General features: G+C 42.0%; 1 protein-coding gene across 1 annotated transcript; it reads left to right on the top strand.

The window, feature by feature from the left end:
- Window positions 1-2,815: 2,815 nt before the first annotated feature.
- Window positions 2,816-7,848, top strand: LOC109901238 (zinc finger protein with KRAB and SCAN domains 1-like). The gene is made up of 3 exons (XM_031836623.1): window positions 2,816-3,285; window positions 4,205-4,335; window positions 6,549-7,848. The coding sequence occupies exons 1-3, from the start codon at window positions 3,036-3,038 to the stop codon at window positions 7,641-7,643; spliced, it is 1,476 nt and encodes a 491-aa protein (XP_031692483.1). The 5' UTR covers window positions 2,816-3,035; the 3' UTR covers window positions 7,644-7,848.
- Window positions 7,849-13,268: the final 5,420 nt, after the last annotated feature.

The raw sequence follows: 13,268 nt of genomic DNA, 5'->3' as shown, positions 1-13,268 counted from the left end.
GACCTGCATCAGTTTTGCCTTTTAGATCATAATGAATAAGATTATATGTACAGATCCTAGATCAGCACACCTACTCTGATACATTTTGTCTTAAATGTGGGACCATGTCTTTTGAATTATCAAACCATTAAAGACTGCCAAGTAATCAAATCAACTAACATGTTTGCATAGTACTCATAGCAATCCCTCATTGCCCAATCAGAAGATGCTCCATATCAGATTTCTAAGTCCAACATCCTCTCACTCTGTATCTCTTACAGTCAGTAGACATGGAGGATGGGAAGCCTGATCTGCTGCTGGTCAAAGAGGAGACCGTAGAGGATGGACCAGAGAGCATTGATCTGCTGAGTGGACTAAAGATGGGGGAGCAAGGTAAGGGAGAAATACTGTACATATAACCTACATACAGTAATATATCTTCAATGGGAATAGTGATGCACCTGGCTATTGGGTTGTTCCACCAATTAGGTGGCTTTTGAGTAGTGTAACTTGGCGTAAAAAATAAAGAACACATATTCAATTTAATTTAAAAAAAAACACTTTTTCCCCATCTCAAAAAAAAAAGCCTATTAAGTACCAAATAAAGTAACAGGGTTGACCATAACAGGGTTTAGAAATTCATCTTAAATCAGTAATGAATCCCCTTGTGAAGGGGAATGGTTGGCTAAACATGACTGTTTAGTCATGTTTAGCCATAAAGAAAGTCTCTACAAGGCAGAATATTGAATAAAATTATATTGGCAATTTAAAAAAAATAATAATAATAACATTTTGGCTTGTAGAGGTCTTGAGTGGAAACTTTCCTGATCCAAATGCACATTTCTGCCCAACATAGAATTCTATGTAATTCAATGTCGGGTCTTCAGCCTAGGGGAATGGACCCTTCTTATGTGCAACAGGAAGGGACAATTGAATGCAAGCTTCACAAAAAACTTAAATATTTCTAGCCTATCTATAGGTAACAGAGTTGATGTGTTAAGCTCGACCCATTCAGTTACCCAACACAAAAACACCAGAATATGTCCATAAAGAGTAGAACCAGCTCACCTGATTTTACACTATGATTTCACGATTATATGTTCAATGTCTTTTGAAAATAATATATTTTTTACTGTAAAATTAGGGACATAATTTTTTTTTTTACCTTAAAATGAATCACTAATCACAAATAATAATGAAGGAGCTCCCACATATGCTGAGCACTTGTTGGCTGCTTTTCCTTCACACTGCAGTACAACTCATCCCAAACCATCTCAATTGGGTTGAGGTCGGGTGATTGTAGAGGCCAGGTCATCTGATGCAGCACTCCATCATTCTCCTTCTTGGTCAAATAGCCCTTACACAGCCTGGAGGTGTGTTTTGGGTCATTGTCCTGTTGAAAAACAAATAGTCCCACTAAGCGCAAACCAGCTTGGATGGTGTATTACTGCTGAATGCTTTAGTAGCCATGCTGGTTACGTGTGCCTTGAATTCTAAATAAATCACTGACTGTCACCAGCAAAGCACCATCACACCACCTCCTGAAGATAATCCATTCACCTACTCTGCGTCTCACAAAGACAGTGGTTGGGAAAAAAAAAATAAAAAAAAATAATGGTCTAATGTTCATTGCTGGTGTTTCTTGGCCCAAGCATGTCTTTTCTTCTTATTGGTGTCCTTTAGTAGTGGTTTCTTTGCAGCAATTTGACCATGAAGGCCTGATTCAGGCTGTCTCCTCTGTACAGTTGATGTTGAGATGTGTCTGTTACTTGAACTCTGTGAAGCATTTATTTGGGCTGCAATCTGAGGTGCAGTTAACTCTAAAGAAACGTATCCTTTGCAGCAGAGGTAACTCTGGGTCTTCCTTTCTAGTTGCGGTCCTCATGAGAGTCAGTTTCATCATAGCTCGATGGTTTTTGCGACAGCACTTTAAGAAACTTTCAGAGTTATAGAAATTTTCCGCATTGACTGACCATGTCTTAAAGTAATGATAGACTGTCGTTTCTCTTTGCACTTTGCTTATAATATGGACACATGGTCTTTTACCAAATAGGGCTATCTTCTGATTGGCTCAAACGCATAATTATCCAATGAGGTTGCAGGGTGGGCCTAATGGCTCAGTGGCTCAGTGGACACAGCAGAGAGAAAGACTTGGTGCACATATCTGGACCTATGTGATGTAGTACCAACTTTTCAGGGACCACTTTTGGCTCTTACGTGCTAGTTTCAGAACTACTGGCTACAAATTATACAAAAGTACCAGAGAATATCTTTAAAGAGTGGCCTATTGGGCCTCCCAAGTGGCACAGTGGTCTAAGGCACAACATCGTAGTTGCAAGCTGTGCCACTAGAGATCCTGGTTCGAGTCCAGGCTCTGTCGCCTCTCCCGAGTCCGTACAGGGGTTGTAGTGATGAGACTAACTACCAATTGGCAACCACGAAAATGGTGAGAAAAACAGGTAAAAGGAAATAAATAAAAACCATTTTTAAAGTTGCCAATCCACTTAAATCCAATATTTCACAACAACAAAAAAGTCTTAAACTAGTCATATTTTGGTCATATGGCATCCTGATCAGAATATGACCATTATATAACATCATAATGACATGTGCCTGTTGGTATGGAGTACTGTCTCATGTGGTCTCACCCTCTCAGGCCCCAGAGCTTTATCAGGGTGTTTGAGTGACTGGAGCGGGATTTTTTTGTTTTTGTGGAATAATGTTATTTTCCCTATCCCCAATAATATCATGTCATTTTCTTTTGTCTATTTTTTCACCCCATCCAGTTGGTGGCGGCAATATACCTTTTGCGTGAAATTCGCAACAAAACCTCACCTAAGAAGTAGTAAACGGAAGTAAGCGTTGACCAGTTAACATTTTCACATTAGCGTTTTTATTGTTGTCATTTAGACATTTATTAAACCCATGGAACTCAAAATATTACCAATTTAGCTACACAGCATCACGTACTTTCTCCAGGTAGTCTTTGATTCGCGTTTGAGACAGGACTTGGTTAATGTTGTCTAGGTAAAGTTAGCTGCTAACGTTAGCTAACAATGGCTGACAGTGTGGTTTTTCACACTCAAATAGCCTCCATTATGGAGGTACTAGCGAATACAGCCGTGGCAGAGGTCTGTAAACTCGTAGATGACGACTATGCAGTGTTTCGTTTGGAAATAACTCAAAACCAGAAAGAAAACAGGGCGTTGCGAAGGAAACTACAGCTACTGGAACTGAAGGTGGCACGGGAGCGCGTCTTCGCCAGTCGTGTCAAGATTCTTGACCAGTACAGAGGAATGGCAAGAGGTACATTTTGCAAGGCCCAGGCTGCGGGGGCTGCCTCGGTTCATATAGCTCAGTGCCTGTCGCCCCGTTCCCCTTTGTGCATGTGTGTCTTTAGATGTGTTAATCAGAATTGGATCTTGGTCAATTTTTGGATAGTTAGTATGCAATAATTCACCTGATTACTTAGCTACCTTTCCCGAAGACATAATAGGGTCGTTCCACGTCTGCCCCCCCCCCCCCCCCCCCCAAATGACCATCACATTGTTTTAAGTGAGTAAATTATAGATAATGCAGTAAATCAAGAATCTGTTTATGATAGTCTTGTTCCATTTGATTTCAGTCACTTTTTGACCACCCACATCCCTTTTGATTTGAACGAAACTTTCTATACATATTTGCTCATGGTAGAAGTGGTCAGAAAGTATTTAGGAGATAGATGTGCTCAAAGTTGACGCGTTTTCCATACCCTACCATGAAACATCCATGTCTAAATCACTGGAAAATATAAATGATTGAGTTGTATATAATTTAAAAGCTTACAAACAGGGTTGTCAAACTATTTAATACTTTATTTTAAAACTTTTTTACCATTAACGTCAATTATCTAAAAAGGCTAAAAACAGCTACTTTCTCAGAACTGTTCATTTCTGACTACTTCTAATCATGGGCAAATGTGTATAAAAGTTTAGTCCAAATTAAAAGTTGTGCTGTCAAAATATAATTGAAATTAAATGGAAAGACATCTACAATATCATCTAACTTGATTTACTGCAATTTCCATGATTTACTCATTGAAAACAATGTGATGCATGGAACATAATCAATAGTATATCAATAAGTTATTTCCTTGCCAATTTTAGACCATGTCAATAGTGTATAATATACCATGAAGCATTGACAGTAGCTAACCTAACCTCTTTTCCCCCAATTACTGTCTCAGGTGAAGGAGATCTCACTGGAGGCCACAGGAGCTTTGTGAAGCCAGCAGGACACAATACATGGATAGATGACCAACCAATCACTGTTGATGAGGGGAGGGGAACCTCAACCCAGCACATTATCGTGATAGAGGTTAGTGTAATAGTGTGTTGCATTAAATATTAGTTACATTGTAAATCAAATGTGTCCGTTTATTTAAGTAAGGCTCCCCTCAGGTATTCACTGTACAACATGTACATTGAAAATGGCGCAGGAAAAGGCTGACGTTTTACATGTCATCAACCGATAGTGTTTTTGTTTGTTTATTTGCGTGGTTTGTAACTTATTTTTTAAACTTGTTTTGTACATATTGTTTCTTATGACCGAAAATAACTTCTGGACATCAGGACTGCGATTATTCACCACGGACTGGCAGAATCCTTTTTTTCCTTTGAGTCCGACTCGAACGATATACTGCTTTTTCGGGAAAAGGCCCAGATCCCCGTGATTTACGTGAAGAGGAGGCAGAGAAAAAGGGGCTAGAGGGCAGGCTGCCTTCTGAGAATTCGTAGACGATTGAATAAAGCCCCAATTCCTTCCATTCTGTTAGCAAATGTGCAATCTTTGGAGAATAAAATCGATGACTCACGCGGAAGATTAAATTACCAACGGGACATTCAAAACTAATATCTTATGCTTCACAGAGTCATGGCTGAACGACGACACTATCAACATACAGCAAATCCCGCTATGCCCTCCAAAGAACCATCAAACAGGCAAAGCGTCAATACAGGACTAAGATCGAATCATACTACACCGGCTCTGGCGCTAGTCAGATGTAGCAGGGCTTGCAAACCATTACAGACTACAAAGGGAAGCACAGCCGAGAGCTGCCCAGTGACACAAGTCTATCAGAAGAGCTAAACTACTTCTATGCTCGCTTCGAGCCAAATAACTGGAACATGCATGAGAGCACTAGCTGTTCTGGAAGACAGTGTGTCACTCTCTCCGCAGCCGATGTGAGTAAGACCTTTAAACAGGTCAACATTCACAAGGCCGCAGGACCAGACAGATTACCAGGATGTGTACTGCGAGCATGCGCTGACCAACTGGCAAGTGTCTTCACTGACATTTTCAACCTCTCCCTGTCCGAGTCTGTAATACCAACATATTTTAAGCAGACCACCATAGTGCTTGACCCAAGAACACTAAGGTAACCTGCCTAAATGACTACCAACCCATAGCACTCACGTCTGTAGCCATGAAGTACTTTGAAAAGGCTGGTCAAGGCTCACATCAACACCATTATACCAGAAACCCTAGACCCACTCCAATTTGCATACTGCCCCAACAGATCCACAGATGATGCAATCTCTGTTGCACTCCACACTTTCCTTTCCCACCTGGACAAAAGGAACACCTATTTGTGAAAATGCTATTCATTGACGACAGCTCAGCATTCAACACCATAGTGCCATCAAAGCTCATCAATAAGCTAAGGACCCTGGGACTAAACACATCCCTCTGCAACTGGATTCTAGACTTCCTGACGGGCCACCCCCAGGGGGTAAGGGTAGGCAACAACACATCAGCCACGCTGATCCTCCACATAGGGGCCCCTCAGGGGTGTGTGCTCAGTCCCCTCCTGTACTCCCTGTTCACTCATGATTGCACAGCCAGGCATGACTCCAACACCATCATTAAGTTTGCTGATGACACAAGTGGTAGGCCTGATCACCAACAACGACGAGACAGCGTACAAGGAGGAGGTCAGAGACCTGGCCGTGTGGTGCCAGGACAACAACCTCTCCCTCAACATGAACAAGACAGAGATGATTGTGGACTACAGGAAAAAGAGGACAGAGCATTCCCCCATTCTCATCGATGGGGCTACAGTGGAGCAGCTTGAGATATTCAAGTTCCTTGGTGTCCACATCACCAACAAACTAACATGGTCCAAGCACACCAAGACAGTCGTGAAGAGGGCACGACAAAACCTATTCCCCCTCAGGAGACTTAAAAGATTTGGCATGGGTCCTCAGATCCTCAAAAGGTTCTAAAGCTGCACAATTGAGAGCATCCTATATGGTTGCATCACTGCCTGGTATGGCACTATTGTTATTTTACTGCTGCTCTTTAAATGACTTGTTACTTTTATTTCTTAAAACTTTATTATTGATTAGGGGCTCGTAAGTAAGCATTTCACTGTAAGGTCTACTACCCCTGTTGTGTTCGGCGCATGCGACTAATAAAATTTGATTTGACATCCTCATTTATCTGCCATAGGGGAACTTGTAAGACTCCCCTAGGACATTGTTATACAATTCAACTCATGTACTGGTAACAACCTCCTCTTCTTGTGTCAGTCTGCAGATGCAGGTTCTGGGGTCAAGCAGGAGAGGTCTGAAAGAGAGGAGGACCCATGGCATAGCAGAGACACGCAGACTCGAGCGGCTGTAGAGCCCCATGTAGCCACAAAGGACACCCCCACCATCGCCCCAGCACCGCCTAGGACCCGACGCAGAATCACGGAGGTCAGTGGAACGCAGAACGCCGTCCTCAAGTCAGACACCAAGACTTTAACTGTAACACACAGGCTCCTACACACAGGATCTGACCACAGATCAGACCCAGAGAGACTGGGCTGTCCTCCTGCTCCTGGCTCAGAGTATTTACCTTACGGTAACCCAAACCCGAGGACTGTTCATTCCCTTCGTGATTCAGGTGATGCATTAGAGACTGGCAATGATCGGTCTTCTTCTTACGCTACAGAGATGGACCCTGGCATCATGCACTTGGGCTTAGAGACACAGACTGATCTGTCTAGAGGGGACTGGAACCCCTACCGTAGTAGTGTTTACTCTGAAGAGTCCATAGAAAGAAAGAAGAAAGGGGAGGGTCTGGTCATAGATGAAGTCACTGTGAAAGTGGAGGGCGATGCTCCTCTGACATGGAATGTAGATAAGACTCACTTAGGACACTCACAAGGCAGAGATTTCTTAAATTACAGGGAAAGCTTAGAGACAAATCCAAATGTCACAACCCACTCCCCTTTACACACAGTCAGGGATCATGAGTCAGTGTCCATGTCGATGGGACCTTCGAAGTCACAGGACCGCGTCCTTTTCGATCAGGTATTGAACTCAAAGGGCCAAAAGGCTAAGGCACGGGGTAGAGGAGCAACATCAGGCAAAAGTAAAGAGAAACGGTTCTTATGCATGTTCTGTAACAAAGGCTTCAGCTGCCCCCAGAAGGTGGAGATCCACCAGAGGGTCCACACAGGGGAGAAACCCTTCGGATGTACCCAGTGTCATATGCGCTTCGCTGAGGCTGGCAACCTGAAGAAGCACCAGAGGGTCCACACAGGAGAGAAACCATTTGGCTGTACCCAGTGTCACATGCGCTTCGCCCAGGCTGGTCACCTGAAGAGACACCAGAGGGTCCACACAGGGGAGAAATAATACAGCTGGTCCCAGTGTGAGAACAGATTCTCCAGCACCAGCTGAAGATGCACCTGAAGGGCTATGCGGGTGAAAGGCGGTTCACCTCTACGCAATGCGGGAAGAGGTTGTCAGAGATGAGCTACCTCAATACACCAGTAGAAAAAAACATTACTCTATAGCCTCTGATGTTTAGATAAAACACTGCATTAAAGTTTAATTTTCATTATTGTCAGCAGAAAATCATTTGGAATAACCAGAGTAACAGATGTCAGTGTTGAGTATTCCTGTGTAGAATATTGCATCCAGACATTGTGTGATATACACGGAGTGTACAAAACATTAAGGATACCTGCTCTTTCCATTCCAGACCGACCAGGTGAATAGAGGTGAAAGCTTTGATCGCTTATTGATGTCATTTTTTAAATCCACTTCAATCAGGGTAGATGGAGGAGTAGAGAGGTTAAAGAAGGATTGTTAAGCCTTGCCACAAGAGACATGTATTGTGTATGTGTGCCATTCAGAGGGTGACTGGGCGAGACAGAATATTTTTATATATATTTAAGTGCCTTTGTAAGGTGTATGGTAGTACAGTCAGTCATTGAAACTCGTTTTTCAACCACTACACAAATTTATTTTAAACAAACTATAGTTTTGGCAAGTCGGTTACAACATCTCTTTTGTGCATGATACAAGTCATTTTTCCAACACTTGTTTACAGACAGGTTATTTCACTGTATCACAATTCCAGTGGGTCAGAGGTTTACATACACTAAATTGACTGCCTTTTAACAGCTTGGAAAATTCCAGAAAATTATGTAATGGCTTTAGAAGCTTCTGATAGGCTAATTGACATCATTTTAGTTCATTGGAGGTGTACCTGTGGATGCATTTCAAGGCCTACCTTCAAACTCAATGCCTCTGCTTGACATCAATCGGAAAATCAAAAGAAATCAGCCAAGACCTCAGAAAACAAATTGTAGACCTTCACAAGTCTGGTTCATCCTTGGGAGCAATTTCCAAATGCCTGAAGGTACCACGTTCATCTGTACAAATAATTGTACTCAAGTATACACACCATGGGACCACGCAGCCATCAAACCACTCAGTAAGGAGACTTGTTCTGTCTCTTAGAGATGAACGTACTTTTGTGCAAATCCATCCCAGAACAACAGCAAAGGACCTTGTGAAGCTGCTGTAGGAAACAGGTACAAAAGTATCTATATCCACAGTAAAACAAATCCTATATTGACATAACCTGAAAGGCTGCTCAGCAAGGAAGGCACTGCTCCAAAACCACCATAAAAAAAATCCAGACTATGGTTTGCAACAGCACACGGGGACAAAGATTGTACTTTTTTGAGAAATTTTCTCTGGTCTAAAGAAACTAAAATAGAACTGTCTGGCCATAATGACCATCGTTATGTTTGGAGGAAAAATGTGGAGGCTTGCAAGCCCGAAGAATACCATCCCAATCGTGAAGCACGGGGGTGGCAGCATCATGTTGTGGGGATGCTTTCCTGCAGGAGGGACTGGTGCACTTCACAAAATAGATGGCATCATGAGGTAGGAAAATGATGTAGATATATTGAAGCAACATCAAGACATCATTCAGGAAGTAAATGCTTGGTTGCAAATGGGTCTTCCAAATGGAAAATTAATTAAGCATACTTCCAAAGTTGTGAACTGAAAAAGCACGTGCGAGCAAGGAGGCCAAGAAACCTGACTCAGTTACACCAGCTTTGTCATGAGGAATGGGCCAAAATTCACCCAACTTATTGTGGGAAGCTTGTGGAAGGCTACCCAAAACATTTGACCCAAGTTAAACAATTTAAAGGCAATGCTACCAAATATTAATTGAGTGTAGGTAAACTTCTGACCCACTGGGTATGTGATGAAATAAATCATTATTTATACTATTATTCTGACATTTCACATTCTTAAAATAAAGTGGTGATCCTAACTGGCCTAAGACAGGGAATGTTTACTAGGATTAAATGTCAGGAATTGTGAAGGCTGAGTTTAAATGTGTTTGGCTAAGGTGTATGTAAACTTCCGACTTAAACTGTAGATGACAGGCGCACCGGTTTGTGTCAAGAACTGCAGCGCTGCTGGATTTTTCACGCTCAACAGTTTTCTGCGTGTATCAAGAATGGTCCACCACCCAACGGACATCCAGCCAACTTGTAGGAAGAATTGGAGTCAACACAGGCCAGAATCCCTGTGGAAAACCTTTGACATCTTGTAAAGTCTATACCCCAACAAATTGAGGCCGTTCCAAGGGCAAAAAGGGGGGGGGGGGGGGGGGGGGTGCAACTCAATATTAGGAAGGTTTCAATGTTTTGTAAGTAATGTGTTTGATTCTAACATGTATTGACTCAGGGGTTGAATACATATCTAATCAAGATAGTTTTATTTTCATTTTTTACTTAGAAATGTTAAATTTTTCTTACACTTTGACAGAGTTTTGTGTAGATCGTTGGAGAAAGAAAAGGACAATTTAATCAATTTTAATTCCACTTTAACAACAAAATTTGGAAAAAGTAAAGATATTTTGTGTTTGTACTGTGTAGGCTAAATTATGTTCACAAATGCCTATTTCATTACTTCCATTCAACAACTTAATTTTTTTCCCAAGACACTTTTGTTGAGAAAATGAATGCAGTTTATCAAGCAGATTTGTAGTGGAGACATGTGCATGTTTGGTTCATATGGTGTATTTAAAATGAGTTTTGTTTAATAAAAACAAAAAAATGGGACTTCATTCTAATACTTTTAAAAATACTTGACTCTCTTTAGTATACACCGCATCTTATCACCTTATTCTGTATACACCTGACAGCACATTGTAACCAATATACACTTACTAAATATACCTACATGTACCCATACACTGACAAACACCTACTGTACATTTCAAAATAGTTAAGTCTATTGATATTTATGTCCACCATGATGGCTTTAACAACAATGAAGTCATTCTGTAACTACAGTATAGGACTCAAATGTAGTGGGGATGGGTAAACACTCCATGTTGAAAGTGTGTTTCTGTGTGTACGTACCTGAGGGAGTGTATGTCTGTGTAATCTGTATCACCTGTCTCTACTAGGATGAGGAGGGTCCAGAGGTGCTGCTGGTGAAGGAGGAGGGGTGTGAGGAGGGTCTGGGGAACCCTGAGGGGACCATGGTCATGGAGGACAACCACACCTCCTCCTGAACCCACAGAGGAACCAACTGAGCAGCACAGGACCACACACAGTCTCACTGAGGTGAGCCCACTGTGAACTACTGTCTGAATGGTATTAGGTCAGAGCTCGTATCCACAAAGCCTCTCAGAGTCAGAGTGCTGTTGTCTTATCAAACCATGAAAGTGTGTAAAGTAATGAAAAACTAACATTTTTGCATAGTATTCATAGCAATCCCTCATTGCCCAATCAGATAATGCTTCATAGCAGGGTGCTCATATCAGATTTCTTGATCCAACATCCTCTCACTCTGTATCTCTTACAGTCAGTAGACATGGAGGATTGGAAGCCTGATCTGCTGCTGGTCAAAGAGGAGACAATAGAAGACGGACCAGAGAGCATTGACCTGCTGAGTAGACTAAAGATGGGGGAGCAAGGTAAGTGGGAAATAATTACAGCATAGAGCAACTTATGTTTGCATACAAAAACACACATCTTAATTTGACCAGGTAATTGACCCCCAAAAAATCCATATGTAGCGTTTTCTCTGACACGTTTGTAAAGACTATTTTCTAACCTCTTCCTGTAGGTGGTTGGCTGGAGGGTAACAGATTAGACTGGGTGGCCAACTTGGATTCCAAGACTCAGACGGGTTCAGCCAAGGTCCCAGGGGACGACACCACCGAGCAGGCCAGGAACAGAGGCGACAGTCAAAACTGTAACTCGGCCACTCAAGAACATTCACTGTCTTCTTGGTAAGCAACGCCAGTGTAGATTTGTCCTTGCGTTTTAGGTTATTGTTCTGCCGGAAGGTGAGTTAATCTCCCAGTGTCTGGTGGAAAGCAGACTAAACCAGGATTTCCTCTAGGATTTTTCCTGTGCTTAGCTCCATTCTCTTTATTTTTTATCCTGAAAAACTCCTGTCCTGAATGATTAAAAGCATACCCATAACATGATGCAGCTACCACTATGCTTGAATATCGGGAGAGTGGTACTCAGTAATGTGTTGTATTGGATTTGCCACAAACATAACACTTTGTATTCAGGACAAAAAGTTAATTCCTTTCCACATTTTTTGCAGTATGACTTCAGTGCCTTGTTGCAAACAGGATGCATGTTTTATTTATATTCTGTACAGGCTTCCTCCTTTTCACTCTGCAATTAGGTTAGTATTGTGGACTAGCTACAATGTTGTTGATCCTTCCTCTGTTTTCTCCTATCATAGAGCCATTAAACTAACTGTTTTAAAGTCACCATGGGCCTCATGGTGAAATCCCTGAGCTGTTTCCTTCCTCTCCGGCAACTGAGTTAGGCATACTTCCTAACTGTATTTTTGTAGTAACTGGGTGTATTGATACACCATCTAAAGTGTAATTAATAACTTCATCATACTCACAAATCATGTTAAACCCTATTATTGCATACAGAGTGAGTCTATACAACTTGCTAAGCATATTGACTCCTGAACTTTAGGCTTGCCATAATCTATTTTAAATTCAAGCTGTAACACAACAAAATGTGGAAAGAGTCAAGAGGTGTGAATACTGTATTTTAAAGAAGTGAGCTCAGCTAACCTGTCAGAGGATGGACAGAGGGAGAGAACGAGAGAGGAGCACCCTGGAGCGCTGGATATGAGGGAGGATGTAAATTATGCATTGAATGCACCATTTACCATGGCAGAGGTGAAGACAGCAATAGGCAAGGCTGGGTTAGCTTCACCAGATTGGCCCATGTCCGCGATGAGGCGCTGGATAATGTATTGGATTGAGGTCAAAGCTTTGTGATGGCCACTCCAATACCTTGACTGTTGTCCTTAAGCCATTTTGCCACAACTTTGGAACTATGCTTGGTCATTGTCCATTTGGAAGATGTCTTGAGATGTTGCGTCAATATATCCACAGAATTTTCCTTGTTCATGATGCCATCTATTTTGTGAATAGCACCAGTCCCCCTGCAGCAAAGCACCGCCACAACATGATGCTGCCACCCCTGTGCTTCTATTCAGTTCTATTTTTGTTTCATCAGACCAGAGGACATTTCTCCAAAAAGTACCTTCTTTGTCCCCATGTGCAGTTGCAAAACGTAGTCTGGCTTTTTTATGGTGGTTTTGGAATGGTGGCTCCTTCCTTGCTGAGCGGCCTTTCAGGTTATGTCGATATAGGACTCATTTTACTGTGGATATATTTAGATACTGTGGTACCTGTTTCCTCCAGCATCTTCACAAGGTCCTTTGCTGCTGTTCTGGGATTGATTTTCACTTTTTGCCCCAAAGTACTTCATCTCTAGGAGACAGAACACGTCTCCTTCCTGAGCGGTATGACGGCATGCTTGGTCCCATGGTGTTTATACTTGAGTACTATTATTTGTACAGATAAACATGGTACCTTCAGGCGTTTGGAAATGCTCCCAAGGGTGAACCAGACTTGTGGAGGTCTCCAATTGACTGAAATGATGTCAATTG

The sequence above is a fragment of the Oncorhynchus kisutch genome, linkage group LG12 (assembly GCF_002021735.2).
Source record: "Oncorhynchus kisutch isolate 150728-3 linkage group LG12, Okis_V2, whole genome shotgun sequence".
In the NCBI taxonomy this organism is placed as follows: domain Eukaryota; kingdom Metazoa; phylum Chordata; class Actinopteri; order Salmoniformes; family Salmonidae; genus Oncorhynchus; species Oncorhynchus kisutch.
Note: the sequence above shows the minus strand (reverse complement) of the source record. Positions and strands in the feature narration are given on the sequence as shown.